The following is a 17590-nucleotide window of genomic DNA, read 5'->3' as shown; positions in this document are numbered from 1 at the left end:
TTCTCCCTTAAAATTTTTTCTAAGACCTTACATACTACAGACGTCAAGCTAACAGGCCTATAATTACTCGGATCACTTTTATTCCCTTTCTTAAAAATAGGAACTATGTTAGCAATCCTCCAGTCGTACGGCACAACCCCTGAGTTTATCGATTGCTTAAAGATTCTCGCTAACGGGCTCGCAATTTCATGCGCCATTTCCTTTAATATCCTCAGATGGAGATTGTCCAGGCCCTCCGATTTTGTCCCATTAAGCTGTTCAAGTTTGGCCTCTACCTCAGTTGCGGTAATATCCACCTCCATACCCACATTCCCGTTTATCATCCCTCCATCATTGCTAAACTCCTCACTAGTCTTATTAAAAACTGAGGCAAAGTACTTATTTAGATATTGGGCCATGCCTAGGTTATCCTTAACCTCCATTCCATCCTCAGTGTATAGTGGCCCCACTTCTTCTTTCTTTGTTTTCTTCTTATTTATGTGGCTGTAGAACCTTTTACTATTGGTTTTGATTCCCTTTGCAAAGTCCAGTTCAATGCGGCTTTTAGCCTTCCTCACTTTATCCCTACATGTTCTGACCTCACCAAGGTAGCTTCCCTTGCTAATCCTGCCTTTCTTCCACTCCCTGTAAGCTTTCTGCTTTTTTCTAATCCCCTCTCTGAGTTGCTTGCTCATCCAGCTTGGCCTACAACTCCTGCCCATGGTTTTTTCCCCCTTTCTTGGGATGCAGGCTTCCGACAATTTCCGCAGCTGCGACTTAAAGTAATTCCAGGCCTCCTCCGCATTTAAATCCACAAGTTCCTCCGTCCAATCCACTTCCCTAACTAATTTCCTTAACTCTTTAAAATTAGCCCTCGAGAAGTCAAAAACCCTAATCCCAGATCTACATTTGTTTATCCTTCCATCTAGTTTGAACTGAATCAGCTCATGATCACTCGAACCAAGGTTGTCCCCTACCACCATTTCTTCTACGAGGTCCTCACTGCTCACCAACACCAAATCTAAAATGGCATCCCCTCTCGTAGGTACTTCAACTACTTGATGAAGAAATCCATCCGCTATCACATCCAGAAAAATCTGACCCCTATTATTCTTGCAAGTACTCGTCCTCCAGTCTATATCCGGGAAGTTGAAAGTCTCCCATAATCACACATTTCCCCTTTGTGTTTACTTCATTAAAGACATTAAAGAGGTCTCTATCCATATCCAAATCAGATCCTGGTGGTCTATAGCACACCCCAAGCACTATCTCAGGGGAAGCTCTAGTTGCTTTTTTACCCAGTGTGATTTTTGCCCAGACAGACTCTGTCTTATCCATTCCATCACTTCTTATTTCATTACAGTTAATCTCATCATTTGATGTACAAGGCTACTCCACCACCTTTGCCTTTCTTCCTGTCTTTTCTAAACAGCACATAGCCTTCAATACCTGTACTCCAGTCATGAGTACTATTCCACCAGGTTTCGGTTATCCCTATAATATCCGGTTTCACTTCCTGCACCAGTAGCTCCAGTTCCTCCATCTTGTTACCTAGGCTCCTCGCATTAGTGTACAGACATTTTAATTTTTGGCGTTTGGCGTCAGTGACATTCTTTCCCCCGTCGTGCACAGACCTTCTACCACCAGCATCACCTGTTACTCTGGTTTCTACTCCACTATTCCTCCTTGGATCAATTCTTTGGTCCGCAAGGGTATCCCCTCTCTCTTTGTTTACTTCCCTCTCCAGGTTATATTCTGGTGTGGAGATCTCCTGAACATCTCCCAACCATCTCCCCCAACTTCCTAGTTTAAAGCTCTCTTGATGAGGTCGGTGAGCCTCCATCCTAGAATTCTATTTCCCTCCTTACTTAGATGAAGTCCATCCTGAGCGAACAGTTGTCTATCCGTAAACGCTTCCCAATGACCGTACATCCCAAAGCCCTCCTTATAACACCAATGCCTGAGCCATCTGTTGATCGCCATAATCTTGTCACTCCTTCGTCGCCCTGCTCTAGGAACTGGCAGAATCCCACTGAAGATCACCTGAGCCTTGATTTCTTTGAGCGTCTTCCCTAGTCTGGCATAGTCCTCCTTGATACAGTCCAGCGAGTAACTAGCCGTATCATTCGTTCCCACATGAAGGACAACCAACGGATTCTTTCCCACTCCCGCTAGGATCCTATTCAGCCTCAGGTCCACATCCTGTATCTTAGCCCCTGGCAGACAGCACACCCGTCTGTTCTCCCGATCAGGTCTAGTTACAGGCCTGTCTATTCTTCTCAGTAAAGAGTCTCCAATCACGTAGACTTGCCTTTTCCTGGCGACAGTTTGATTCTCCGGTCTATCCCCCACACCAGTTGAGCATGCATGTACAGGTGTGTAGGAACAGAGCTTGAATATAATGCACAAATAAGGATGATAGTTCAAAAATTGTGGCTGAGTTGTGGACAAGCCATGGAAAAATCACGTAAAAGTAATAGTGGACCTTGTTATTTGTGCTAATAAGGTCCATTATTATTTTTCCATGATTTTCCGCTGTCTGTAGCCTGGGCTGAGAGTAGGGGCTCCCACTGTCAAAATTGTGGTGGAAGCCTAATATTGCAGGATCCACAATTTCCACAATATTGGAAATTAAGTAGGGCCTTATGCATGAGTAACTAAATTCAGCAGGTGTGCTGTATCATGCTCTGAAAGTGCTATTTACTTAAAGAACATTTCACACATGTATTAGTTATACAATTTCATTATACCAAATTACTTGCTTATCATCAGCGTAAGGAGATGAATAATGTTCTGTACAGTTTGTATATATTCCAAGTGGCCATTTGTATGAATTTGTGAATATACAAATTTATACAAACTGTTTCAGTATTTTCTTAATAGTTTTTTTTTAATGCTCCACTATGTTTTTACTTTAGAATACAACCCCTGCTACTTTAATTTATACCATCTTGTTCTGTCCTGTTAGTTGCCTTTTTTTTCTCCCCAGATATGTAAATTGAATCAGTATAGAATTCATTAGGCTGCTGTTCTCAGTGAGCCATATTCAAAGAGGAAGGGGAGAGTGATGTAAGTTACCCATAAGTAAACAGGTACATGTGTAAGCAAATCTAAGGATATGTCAACACTGGGGTGCCATTTACAGTTTGTGTAAATACACCCATGCTAGCTTTAATTGAGCTAGCACACTGAAAACAGCAACGAGGGCACAGCAGTGCAGGCTTCAGCGCATGCTAACAATGCAAGTACATACCCAGGGGATCAGGTGTGTTTGTACAGTCTGCTGTGTTGCCTGTGCTGTTGTCATCCCTGCAGTTTTTTGCGAGATAGCTAGATTAAAGCTAATGCAATTACATCTACACAAGCTTCATATCACAGCTGCAGTGTAGACATATACCCTAAGTGGTATAATTGAAATAACAAAGGAGCTAGAAGAATGTGCAAATTACACCAACTTAGATGCACCTGAGTTATACCCAATATTCTGATTTTAATTTAAAACTAAAATAAAGTTTTGGGTTGGGTTACCTATAGCTAGTCATAAAAAAGTTTCATGATTTAAGCTGCCACATGTGAAGACTGTTTATGTGCCTTGGATTCAACAGACCCTAGTATCACCTTAGTCAAGTTAATAGGAAATGGTGGAATGAAATCTGCAATGACACCTGTCCATCTAATAGGAAGAGTCCACTGAATAGTGTCTCAAACTTCTTTCTTTACCATCACAATTTTTTTTCTCCAACTTCTATATTTGGAAATTCAAGACCTGAAATGTTTCTGAACTGAACCGTTCTATATAATCTGAAGAGTAAGGCCCACTCAGATCAACAGCCTAATGGATTCTATACTGGTGCAATTTACATATCAGAAATAAAGCACCTAACAGGACAGTATAAGATGTTATAAGTTAAAGTAGTGGGGGTTGTATTCTACAGTAAAACATATTGGAGCATTAAAGGTTTTCTTAAAACATTTTTTTAAATAATTTGTATGAATTTGTATTTACACAAATTAATAAAAGTGGCTATTTGGAATGTGTATAAACTATATAGAACATTATTCAGCTCCTTAATACTGATGAGTGAGTAAGGTCAAAGGGAACAGGGTGAGATCCATAGTAAATATTGAACAGAGCTCAGTTTTAGTGTAGAATACTGACAGTATTTGGCTCACGGCTTAAATACTTATTTTGGAGACCAGCTCTTTTGTCGTAATGCATAAATGATGAGAATGTGATTAAAAATACAAAGTCAAAACGCACACACACATTTCTCAATAAATTCATACTCTGGTTTTCAGCCTCTTACCTGCTGTCTTGTCTCAGAATATAAACTCTCCAAGCAGAAACTGATTCTTGTTGTGTGTTTGTACAGTGCTTAGCACAATGGGGCCCTGATCTTAGTTGGGACCTCTGGCCACTACTGTAATACTCCTAGTAGTCGTAGTTACAATATTTTCCCAGTAAGCTCTCATAAGTTTCCATTACATTATAGCATCCAGAAGAAGAGCCTGGACCTCCATGTGAGACGACATCACACCGGAGAGGCGTTTGGCTGTAGTTTTTGCTGCTATTCTTCCCCTGACAAGCAACTCCTCTGGAAGCATGTAAAGAAATATCATCTCTGTTCAGAAACCTCACTAATCAGCACCCAACCCACCCCTGGCCTCAAACCATTTCCAGTGGAGCATTAAGTTCGTCATGCTTAAATGTGTACTACAGCAGCTAATCAAGCAGTAGGTCAGACAGAAGAGAAGGAGAAATTGATCCAGTGAGGACGTTAAAAGGACTGGCAAATGTGACTCAACCTGAGGCTCAAAGAGTGGTCCTTGCAGGAGGCTTCATATACACTGTATATGCTATAACTCTGTTTTTTCTGAGAGGAGCATGGCACGCTGTGAGTAATGAGGTTTGTTTTACATGAGGGCTGGGCATCTTGATCCTGTTTTCTGACTACCTCATGCTGACTTGTCCTTCATTAGAAGTTAGGGAGTTTGACAGTTAAAGGGAGAATTTATTGAAATGCCAAATTGGGTTCATTGAATTCTGCAAATCGGTTCTTGGATGTCATCTTGCTCATTTTAAATATAGGTACATATTTTTAAATTAAGTAAATGATTGAAAGTGAAATCTGCTGGTGCACTGGCTCTCAGAATTAGTTATATTAGAAAATATATCACTGCTCGCTGGCTAGTCTGTAATAGATTATTATATGCAACGTGTCTCTCATCAGAAACTAGTCAATGGTAAAATAAAAATATAGACAACATATCCAATAAACTTGATTTTAAAAACTCAGTGGTTTTAAGTCTGTACTTACTTTGGAGTTGCAACAAAAAATTACTAAGTTTTTTGGAGAGAATGAAAATCAGACTTTTAATAGCCCTGAACAGAAACTGTTTTGCTGCTATTACTCCATATTTCTTTGCCAGTAATGATTTTGTGGCATCTGTTATTAGTAATAAATGTTAAACTGGAAATACAACCCCAGCTACATAAAGATTCATACAGACACTTAATATAACTTTCTATTGGACCAACAAGTAAATTATAACACAAGTATGCACACATTATTTTCTCCTTAACAAATACAATAGTAGAAAATAGGGAGGAGTTGTTAAATGCTGTTCCACTTGTGAAGTGTTTATGTAGCAGCTTAAATGAAGAATTTTATTCTCTGCAAAATCTAAGCAGTAGAGACTCCCATTCCTTTCAGGCAGAAAGGGTTTAGGATCTGAATTCTGACAAAAATGGTAAGATGAAGTCAAGGTTTAGAGAACATATTGGTAATTAATGGGACAAACAACTAGACATTTCCTTTAAGACTATCAAAAAAACAATCCAGAAAACTGAGAGTTAAGGTTAAACTGCAGCAGACCTCCAACATTTGAAAATATAGAAATACACAGGTAAAGTCACTCAAACAAACCTTGCCACCTTCTATCCAAATGAAAGGTTCACTTTGCCCTTTCTAACACAAATAGAGCAGTGTTTTTTTAAAAAACAAAACAAAACAAAAACCTATCCTAAACACACAATTCCTCCTCTGAGAAAAGAGAGAGAGAACAAACCATATGCTACAGATGTTAGTCATATTGCCTAATGCATTAGTGAAGGTGCTCATCTACTGCACTGATTACAGCAATATAAGAACCTACGTATAATAAACAGCTTTAGCTCTGCTCCCATACTGATATCAATCTGTTTTTCCTTCTGTTTTTCTTGTATCTATATTGTAAGATGTTCTAGTTGAAGTAATAGCATTTTCCTGTATATTTTTGTTCAGAAGGAGGAGATGGCTGCTCAGTACTATCTTGTAGAAATGTATACATTAGCAATAGTTTCATCAGTTTCAGAAAGGTGAGTGGGTCACAGTGAACAGGTTAAGGAAATTCTTAAACACTGACTAGTTCATCCTTTGAGTCTTGTACTGCCTTTCTGAGGGTAGCCAAAGTAGTTCTTTCTGTACTTGAGATTTTAGGGTGGTATCCACAAAGCTACTTAGGTTGGGGGGAGGACTTAGGGATCCCCACTCACCCACAAAACTCCCATTGACACCTGTAGATGCCTAAATTCACTCAACTCAATTTTTCAAAGTAAAAGTTCCCTAGGTGCTGATGGTTCTGCCTCTGGGCCTGCTGCCGCCTCATTCTAGGCACTCAGACATCTGTCTCTCGCGTAGGCCCCAAAGCAATTTGTGAATTAAGTGAAGATAAGGGTTAAGTTGCTGAAGTGGCCCATTTTGGCAGGCACCTTCTGATCACCCCTACTGGATTGGGCCCTATTCAGAAGCCTGCTGGAGGTGGTGCCACTGCCCATCTTATAACTGTAGTGCAGTAGTTAGGGAGCCCACCTCCGGATATCCCATAACCCACTGGTTAGCACACTCCCCTAAGAGGTGGGCAACCCTTGTTCAAATCCTTTCTCCCCCTCTGCCAAGAGGAGGGAAATGAACCTGGGTCTCAAACATCCCAGGTGAGAGTTCTAACCACAGAGCTGAAAGTTACATGACTGCCCTCTCAATAGGCGCTTAGCTCATTGAAACTATGTAGGCACCTGAGTCAGGAGAGGGGTTCTTCATGGATTGCTAGCAGAGGATGCCTATCTCTGAGAAAGGGGCAGTTCTCAGTACGTTGACATCTCCCATTGGCTAATTTAAGCAGGAAGCTGCTGAGGATGCTGGCTTTTGTGGATGACATTCTTAGGTGTCTCTTTCTCCCCATTCATAGGGAGCCTGGTGCCTAACTTGGCTTTGTGGGTCAGTGTTCATCATATGATTTTCTAGGTATCCAAAAATTAGGAGCTGTGATGCTCGGCATTGCGATGTATATGTCCCTTTGTGGATCCCACCAGTAATTACTAATGGGAAAAATATTTTATTTCCTTACAATGCTAGCAAGTAAACTACCAAATAATTAGTACAGTATTCTTTTGGCTGTCTTTTTATACTGGAATCTTCCCAAATGGTAAATTTCCAGCGGTCACAGTAATAGTAGCTTACATTTAATAATGCCTTTCTTCCCAAAGGATTCCAAAAGCACTTTACAAGTTATTTATATAGGACTCATTTCACCCATCATTGACATTAAGGCAGCCATCTCTGGGGTGGGACATGTTAGCTATTTGAGAGAATTACACAACATTAAGCAGTTTAAAGTATGAACTGAAGAAGAGTATCACATCTGAGGGAAACTTCAGAGGGATTGTAGGTAGGCAGGATATAATTAAACAAATTGGAATTAGGTCAGAACACAGATTAACAACCCGATTCTTGCAAAAAGTGCAAGGGGACTTTTAATAACCATAAATGGACATGGTTTTAGTTTTGCATGATACTTTTATGATTTCACCTTTAAGCTGTCTAATGCTCCTCAACACCTTCTTGTGGCATTGATTCACTAATGACTCAAAGGGAGAGGCATGCTACCTTAGGACTTAGTTACCAGACACCACTTCTTGCAGCATCCTGGCTCTTCCTTGGAAATTTCCTGTGCAAGTACTAACTAGGCCCAACCTCATGTAGCTTGTGAAAGCAGACAAGAGAACAGCCTGAAGCATTAGGGATGCTGGCAAAGCATGGCTAGACAGTTTTAATACACTGATGTCTCATTGCTGCCAGCACAGACTGTTTATCAAGTTTGATGGAAGTTTAGGAATTGGGTTCTGAGTAGAAAAATAGCCTTTTAGAAAAGTGTTTTCATGGATTTGTTATCTTCATTCTGATTATAGCTGGGGAGAACTATTCATCAGTTAATTAAAAGGGACAAAGTACCAGTATATGAATTGTCTGAAGGATAAAAGGTACTTTAAGAAATCAGATTCTAATCTCTTCTGTTTACCAGCCTTAGGTAGAACATATGTTGTTCAAAGAAGTGAGTGCTTAAAAAGGTACAAATAAGTGGCATGTCTATAAGAATATGGCACAATGTAATGGAAAGTGCTTCTCATTCTTGTCCTCTAGTTTTTCTCTTCTTCACTGGTCCCAAAAAGGAATTAGCATAGATCTAGATATTGACTATAATGGCCTTTGCAGTGTTGTTGTAGCGATGTTGGTTCTAGGATATTAGAAAGAAAAGGTGGGTGAGGTAATACCCTTTATTGGAACAACTTGGAACAACTTTTGTTACACATTTGCTAACTTAAAACATTTTAAAAGACAACTAGTTGAATGAGTAGCTAGTTGGATGAATTAGAAGCTTTTTCTCAACTCTCCTACAATTGCTTCAAGCTCAAATTCCTAGGAAATCTGGAAAGAATGCCTGGAATGTGGTATCTAATTGACATATATACATGCATACATTGTACATATAACTCTTGTGTGGGTAATTTATACTATTCAGGTAGCTAAACCTTCCAGCAATAAAAATAGAGAAAATAGTTTCACTGTGTGACTGTCATTAAGCAGTTTAAGCGCAAGCAAAATTGAGTTATACACACAAGCCCTCTTTTGTAATCACATTCCCTCTCCTTCCCTCCGCTGTCAGGAAAGACCGTTTATAAAGGACCAGTTCAACAAAGCACAGCCTCAGCAGAGGCTAGTGGCTGTAACAGTGAGTTAATTGTAAGTTCTTCTATGCAAGGACCTTGTCTTCCTACATCTCTGTGTAGGTCTTAGCTGTATAAAAAACAAAGTTTTTAAATGAGGATTGTGTACTGTGATTCCAGATTAAGCACTAATTTACCTCCCTGTACAGTCCTTTTGTGATCTAATGCTGTGCAAATTGGTTTTAAACCCCACCCTTATGATTCATCTACATGCAAAATAGCACCAGTTTAATTCAAAGTTTAATTTTAAACTGGTGCAACCCCCTGCATGAATACTCTGATTTTGGTTTAAACCTGGTTTACATTGCTTTAGCTTGTGTCAATAAACTTACAGGTGTAAACTAAACTCATGATACATAGATTTTAAAGTCAGAAGGGACTATTATGATAATCTACTCTGATCTCCTGTATAATACAGAACATAGAATTTATCTGAATTAAAATTTGAACTAGAGTATGTCTCCTAGAAAAACATCCCATCTTGATTTTAAAAATTGCCAGTGATGGAGAATCCACCACAACCCCTGGTAAATTGTTTCAGTGGTTAATTACCCTCACTGTTAAACCTTGTTTCCAGCTGGAATTTATCTAGCTTCAATTTTTAGCTGGATCTTGTTACAACTTTGTCTGCTAGACTGAAGAGCCAGTTATCAATTTTTTTTGTTGCCAATAGAACGAACTGGGATTAAGTCATCCCTTAATCTTTTCTTTGTTAAACTAGATTAAATTCCTTGACTCTATCATTTATCAGTCATATTTTCTAATCCTTTAATCATTTTTGCAGCTCTGCTCTGAGCATTCTCCAGTTTATCAACATACTAATCAGTTTGAAGTTGCTGTCAGAGTGCCCACACAGGATTTTACATCAGTTTAACTTAATTGGTTTTCAAATCAATTTAAGTTAAATTAGTGTAACTTTCTCATGTAGACAAGCCTTTATTGTCTGCACATATAGCTAGGAAAAATTTGGGAATAAAGTGATTATGGTCCTTATCAAACAGATGCCAGTGCACTTTTATTGCTCTCTGACTTGTGCACAAAATCTCCTGATATACTGTACTTGATGCATAGGTCAGGGTTGCACACAAACAGCAGGGGACTTGTATGCCCCCATGTAGACAAACAACAGTTTGAAAGTTTGGGCTTAACGGTAAAATATTTAAAAGTTCCTAAGTGACTTGAAAGCCAAAGTTCAATTTTCAAAAGTGATTTAGGTATGTAAGAGTCATTCAGGGTTCACTGAAATCAATAAGAATTAGCCTCTAAATGCCTGTCACTTAAATTTGGACATAGGCTCCTAAATCACATAGGCAGTTTTTTACATTTTACGTTAAATGACTTGTTCAAGGTTATAAAGTGAGATAGTGGTAGAATCTAGGAATAGAATCCCAAACTCCTGTCTCCTAGACTCATCCTCTAACAAGTTGGCAACATTCCTTTTCAATTAGACCCTGCCCAGTACAAAATGTGAGATCATATAAAGAGTTTACATTTTTGCAGCTCTTCCTTTTGGCCCGCATGCAGGACTCATTGTCTGGGCACGTGCTGGTGGTTTTTATACAATCAAAAACTCCCAAAGATCTGGATCAGCACTTATAAAAGCACTGAAATTCTGGATGACAAATAAAATCAAAAGGGTAGAGAGATAAAACCTGCCTTTGATGGAATGGCACAAATCAGAGTTTCACCTAATGGGCTGTGGTTAAAAAATAAAATCTCTGCATTCTGCAAGCTCAGCTGAGCACTCCTTTTTTAAGCATGCATTTCTTTCTTGTTTGTAATCAGGCAATCTTTCATGAAATGTGCAGTACAATTTAAAATTGCTGTCCCTTTAAAAATATTTTTTTAAAGTTAATTTATTTGAAATATAATTTGCACATTTTTAACTTGTCATCCTTCATTTACAAACTCCTTCTGTACACATAACAGGAAATGTAAAAGACCAACAAAAATAATTTGGAAACAAATCCACCAACCCAAACCAGAAAAAGATATCAAAAACATATTCATGGGTTTTTCCCCTCCATTCATATTGTATTGTTAGTCATAGCAACTGCAGAGCTTTGCAGTGGAGAAAACAGGTTGTTGAGACACTACACATCCTGATTCAAGCAAAACTCACCCCCTTTGAGGAGGACAAGGCTGGGGACGTGGCCTTGTCTTTCTAGACATTTCAGGGGATGACGGGAACAACAACTGTGACAAGCCATTGCAGCAAAGGGAGAAGGAGGCTTTTTATGCACTTTCCCAGCTATGTGCATACAATCCGGCACTGAATCTTTAGCTTGGAACTTATTCTGCTCTCCGTTATACAGGTACCACTCCAATGATGTCAGTGTGAGATGAATGAGTTCAGCTCTTCCCAGGCAGTGCTCAGGACCTTGCTGAATTAAGCCCTGGTAGATAGCAGATGAGTCTCCCTCATTATAAATTATTCCTAGCCCTCTGCATTGCTTCAGCATAGCTTCTCTCTGTCATAACGAAGGGTTTGGCCAGAATCTTGCTACTTCTTACCAGTATGGATTGGCAGGAGCCTGTGGCTGCTGGCACAGGCTCCCTACCCTCTGTTATGGTTCTATGTCCCAGGCACTGTTGCCCTCAGTGGAATTGCTCAGTGGTTTGTTCTCAGACTTTTGCTAATATGAGGTAGCATCTCCCGCTGTCTTCTAGTTTAATGAGTGAGAATGCTAGTTATTAGTGTTTTGCATACTAAAGGATTGGGGTTAGAAAAATGCTGTAATGTTTGGATGTCTGCATAATAACTTACATTATCTCTATATTTATAAACAGAGAACAGAAAGAGAACTACACCCCAATAGGTGCATTTTTACATACAAAGAAAACACCCTTCTCAGCACTGACTGGTGTAATGTTTTATGAGGTTTAATTGTTGTCTGAATTTTGGAGAGGATGAAAGGGTGACTGGAATGTCTTTTTTTCACGTGCCAACCACTAAGTGAAGGTGCAGTAGTTCTGCTGTAATATACCAGGTTTAATTTTTGTTTTCCTTAAGTGAAAACAAGACGTGCAATACATCCTTTAACATACAATTAAACTTTCCTTAATCACCACTCAAGGGATGGAAAAAACAGTTTGCTTAACTATGCATGTTTAACTTATCTAATAAAGGTGGAGCAGTATAGTTGTGGGGAGCAGTATAACTATTATATTTATTATTTGTATTCCTGTAACACTTAGGAGCCCCATTCATGGATCAGGATTCCAATGGACATGGGCGGTCTCTTAAGGTAGTAATTTGCCTATTAAGGGTGGACTCCGTACAAGCCTTCATATCACGCTTTTTTCCTTTCCGTTGATAGGTGAAGTGAAATCCTGGCCTCACTGAAGTCACTGGGAATTTTGCCACTAACTTCAATGAGGCCAGGATTTCACCGATGAGGTCTGTAGCTTGTTCTGATGGTTAGCACCTCACTGTGAACAATTTGTGTATTTCTAATTCTAATTTGTCCGGATCTAACTTCCAAACATTTGTTCTTTTTATGCCTTGCAGCTCCTGCTTCTTCTACGCCCTGGAGAAAAAGAGTGGGGCCAAGAAGCACGTCACCTGCCTTCTGGCAGAGGATGGCACTCCCCTCACGGATCTGGCGGAGATGTGCGAGAGGGCCAGGACCTTCTACGCACACCTTTTCTCCCCGGATCCGACTGATCCTGCCGCTTGCAGAGTGCTCTGGAACGGGCTCCCGACTGTCAGCGTGGGCGACCGGGACCAGCTAGAGCTGCCTCTCTGGCCGAGTTCTCGGAAGCCCTCCGCTGCATGCCCACCAACAAATCTGCTAGATTAGAGAGCCTTTTAGCACTTAGTATCTTCTCCCCAGGAAAGGACCTATACACCATAATCCAGCCATCTCCTGACTTTTTTTTTTTTTGGATAAACCTTTTTAAGTCTCATCTCATTGTAAGGGATCTTCTCCAGCAGTTAGATCATATTTGTGGCTCTTCTCTGCATTCTTTTGAAGTACAATAACTGTGTTCAGAAACCAATTTATAAATTACATTAAGGGTCAGTCTAGAGCACAGTTTTGGCTAGAATGGTTGTCATTTAAAGAGAGAGAGAGAAATCCTACTCCCTGTGCCAATAGCACTGGACTAGGACTCAAGAAATCTGGGTCCTATTCCTGGCCCTGTTACTGGCCAGTTGGGTGACCTAGGGCAAGTCACTTCAGCTCTCTGTGCCTCAGCTTCCTCATATGTAAAATAGGGCTAATGATAATGAGGTAAAGTACTTTGAGATAGACTGATGAAAAGTGCTGTGTAAATGTTACCCCAGTATTATTATTATTATTATTTGCCCAATGAAAATGGACTGTCGGACAACAGTGGCAGCATTAACTGGTTTTGAACACAATTGAAATTCTAGCACAGTTCATGTTGAACAAGGGCTGATTTCTAAGGTTGCGCTTTTGTGGTTTTCTCTACTGCTTCTTTTACAGCTCTTACATTCATTAGCCAGCATTTGTCAAATCGTATCATTTCATCGAGAGATCTTCAAATACTCAGCCCTTATCCAAGCGAACTGTGCATTCATTAGGATGACAGCCTATCACAACACATTTTTATTTCTATCTTTATAAAAATCCATTGAAATTTGTTGCTGCCAGCTGTTTCTTTATGCAGCGTAACTTCTCAGATTCTTAACGGTACTGATTGATTTGACTCCTTGTCCTGCACAGTGAAAGCAGGGGAGAAGTCATTTATGTTCATTACCCTGGCTCACTGGGTCTCAAGGGATTAACACACATGAGCCTCACATTTCTCTGACCAGTTTTCCCCTTTAAACAGTGCCCTGGAAAGTCATGAGGAGTTTGTCTGCAACAATGACAAATCTGGAACAGGTTACAGATTGTGCCTATGTTATTCAGATGGCACATCCTGTCCTATTTTCTTGAGTAAATAATAGCACTGCTGTTTTGTTTACACGTTCCTGCCTGGTTTGTGAAAGCATCTTATTGTTCACTTTTGAACCCATGTGTACATTCACCACTGGCTGTTCAGGAGAGAAACAAAAATCTGCTTATCCCTGTCTCTGTGATGATGATCGATAGATTGAAGTTAACCATTTATTATTATGCCTAATCATTAATTATGCAAAGAGTACTAATGCTCTTTTCCCTTCATAGAAACACTTTAACCTTATGCTTGAGGTGATTAAATGCCGGCAGGTTGCATAAATTTTTTACTACATTTGGTAGTTTGCTAAAGAGAAGAATTAAGCTGTCACCCCGCCAAAGAAGAGGAGGGTTATAAGTACCTTCTTAAAACAGCTGCAGCTGTTCCTGTAGCTGGATGACAAGTTGTGTGGGTTTAAAAAACAAAACAAAACACATGGCTGGCAAAATGCATGGGTGGAAAATCAGATTCTATTGTGGCTTACAAAACAGCAAGCCTGAAAGAACCAGATGCTCCTTACAATGAAACAATGGAGTATTGCACATCTGTATCACTAAGCAGAATTAGTACAGGTCAGGTTTCCAGCACTCCTGACAGGAGAGCTTCATTGCAGATGTATGCTTTTTCTCGCTGTCTTTTTTTTTTTTTTTTAAAATCACTTAGGAAAGAAGCTGTTGTCCCCCAAGATGGCATCATAAGCTAGGAAAATACTCCCAATATAAAGGAGTACACATCACTAATACATTTAAAAAATATATGCAGCTAAATTTGAAGTGCTCCATCTACTCATTCTCCCAGTTAAAATGACAGAAAACAAAGGAACTGACTTCTGGTTCAGTCAGAGCATATTTCCTGCAGCACTTGTAACAAACAACAAGGAATAAGAACCCCATTGTACGCCCAAGGAAGCCGCGTTTTATGCATCATCCCAGACTTTCCCTTATGAACAATACTTCACAGATAGGGGGCACTAACCCAGCAAATCACTCAAGTGTGTGCTTAATTTTAAACACATGATTAGTCCGAGATTAACTTTGAGCATGTGAGTTGTGACACTGCACCCCATATTCATCATAGTGATATTATTATGTTATGATTATGGCTATAACTATAGTGCTCGTTGGATAAGATGGGTCACGTAAGGTGTCTCTGGAAAAGTTATGATTTGCTGATTATCCTATTTCTATGCATGTATCTATTTTGGATCTGAAGTTATGAATATTAACTATGTATCTGTATTTCAAATGTGGTTACACCTGGGTAGCACCCACTAGGCAAAATGCTTCCAGTCTAGACAGCTGGTTGTGAAGGGCCTATTCAAGGCAATGGCCATTAGGAGACACAATAGACTTTCAGAGAAACTTTTTCTCCACCTGGTGAGCCTGTCTGAGAATGCTCCAGACAGCCTATGAGTAATGGCTGCTATGACTCAGCAGGGCTGCAAGGGCATGTGACCAGGCCACATGATGCTGATCTCCATTTTGGGTACCTGTATTTTTCCACAAACTGAGCGAGGAACTGTTTTTGTAACAAAGGGTTTCTGCCATATAGTAAAGCTATATAAGGTGGGGTCTAACATCATCTAGGGGCCTCACTCCAGGATACTCCTGGAAACATCTGAGAAACAAAGAGTGAACTAGGGGAAGTGTTGGTCCCAGGCTAAAGGGATTTCTAGCCCATGTATGGAAACCTGGTGGACTGCTTGTATCAGCAGCCAAGGTGAGAAACTGCTAATTCATATCCAATCTATCTAGTATTTTAGGTTTAGTTTGTGGTTTTATTTACTAGGTAATCTGCTTTGATATGTTTGCTATCACTTAAAATCTATCTTTTGTAGTTAATAAACTTGTTTTGCTTTATCTAAATCAGTGTGCCTTTTAGTGAAATGTCTGGGAAAAATCTCAGTTTGGTTAACACAAGTTTGTTGCACATTCATCTCCATATTGAGGGAGAGGCAAACTAGGTAATATATTCATACTGGTTGGGGTTTCGATCAGGGCAGGATGGTACAGCTCTGGGGTCTTCGGCTGGGGATTATTTTGGCTGTAACCTCTCTATAGTTTGTTCATGCAATGGCTGACTGCCGCCTGCATACAACTACAGCTGGGTGTGTCCCTGCCTGTGCAAATGCTGGTGAAAGTGCAAGACTGGGAGCAGTCTACAGCTTGTCACAGCAGCACGGTGCTGAGAAGGAGCCCAGGCTGGTGTGTCAGAGGGCTCAGTGGAACCCCATTTCCAGGTGGCACCCCAGGGGGAACCTGTCACATGAGTAGTTTAGTTATAAGCTTTAAAGTGGTTTGCTGGATTGGGACCATGCTGTGACTTCTAGCTGGGATTCTCAAAGCACTTTATAAAAAATAAATAGTACACACATACACGGAAGGTAAGTATTTTAAGCCCCATTTTACTGATAGGAAAACTTCAACAGAGATGTTATAGGTCTGCAAACTCTTTGGGGCAGAGACCATGTCTACTTCTAGCACAATGGATCCCTGAATCTTGATCAGGGCCTCTGGGTTCTAGAAATATTTAACTAGAAAATAAAAGGCTGAGTGTTCATGGCCATATGTGAAAAATGGGTGTGCAATTACACACAAAAATTAGGGGTTTGCAAATGGCCAGTACACCATCTTGCTGGCTATTTGTGTATGCAAAATACCTCTGTCATTCTTGGTCATGTGCAAAAATAGGCTTGCAACCAGTGTTCCCTCTAATTTTTTACATTCGTGTGCAGAATGAATTTTGTTATGTGCACTAATATGGAGGTGATGTGTGGTTGTCATAAACAGATAGCTAAGGGTTAATGTCTCTTTCACCTGAAGCACCTGACCAGAGGACCAATCAGAAAACCGGATTTTTTCAACTTTGGGTGGAGGGAATTGAGTGTCTAAGGTCTTTGTTTTCTGGCTGCCTGCTTTCTCTGAGCTTTGGAGAAGTAGTTCTACTTTCTAGTCTTCTGTTTCCAAGTGTAAGGACAAAGAGATCAGATAGTAAGTTATATGGTTTCTTTTCTTTGGTATTTGCATGAATATAAGTGCTGGAGTGCTTTGATTTGTATTCTTTTGGAATAAGGCTGTTTATTCAATATTCTTTTAAGCAATTGACCCTGTGTTGTATTATCTCAATACAGAGAGAACATTTGTACTTATTTTTCTTTCTTTTTATATAAAGCTTTCTTTTAAGACCTGTTGGAGTTTTTCTTTACTTCAGGGAAATTGAGTCTGTACTCACCAGGGAATTGGTGGGAGGAAGAAATCAAGGGGAGATTTGTGTGTTGGATTGCTAGCCTGACCTTGCATTCCCTCTGGGGGAATAGGAAAGTACTTTTTGTTTCCAGGATTGGGAACAGAGAGGGAGATTCACTCTGTTTGGGTTCACAGAGCTTGTGTCTGTGTATCTCTCCAGGAGCACCTGGAGGGGGGAAGGGAAAAAGGATTATTTCCCTTTGTTGTGAGACTCAAGGGATTTGGGTCTTGGGGTCCCCAGGGAAGGTTTTTCAGGGGGACCAGAGTGCCCCAAAACACTCTAATTTTTTGGGTGGTGGCAGCAGGTACCAGGTCCAAGCTGGTAACTAAGCTTGGAGGTTTTCATGCTAACCCCCATATTTTGGACGCTAAGGTCCAAATCTGGGACTAAGGTTATTACATGGTGGCAGCGGTG

The 17590-nt window shown here is 40.1% G+C and overlaps 1 protein-coding gene across 1 annotated transcript in view; it reads left to right on the top strand.

Moving 5' to 3' along the window:
- LOC127045018 (gastrula zinc finger protein XlCGF26.1-like) overlaps window positions 1-15795 on the top strand; it is a 28753-nt gene extending 12958 nt beyond the window's left edge. The window contains exon 4 of the mRNA XM_050940378.1: window positions 4473-15795. Coding sequence (XP_050796335.1) covers window positions 4473-4671 — 199 coding nt within the window. The 3' untranslated portion in view covers window positions 4672-15795. The remainder of the gene's footprint in view (window positions 1-4472) is intronic.
- The last annotated feature ends 1795 nt before the right edge of the window (window positions 15796-17590 follow it).

The sequence above is a fragment of the Gopherus flavomarginatus genome, chromosome 2, assembly GCF_025201925.1.
Source record: "Gopherus flavomarginatus isolate rGopFla2 chromosome 2, rGopFla2.mat.asm, whole genome shotgun sequence".
In the NCBI taxonomy this organism is placed as follows: domain Eukaryota; kingdom Metazoa; phylum Chordata; order Testudines; family Testudinidae; genus Gopherus; species Gopherus flavomarginatus.
The sequence above is the reverse complement of the archived record's forward strand: the minus strand, read 5'-3'. Positions and strand labels throughout refer to the sequence as shown.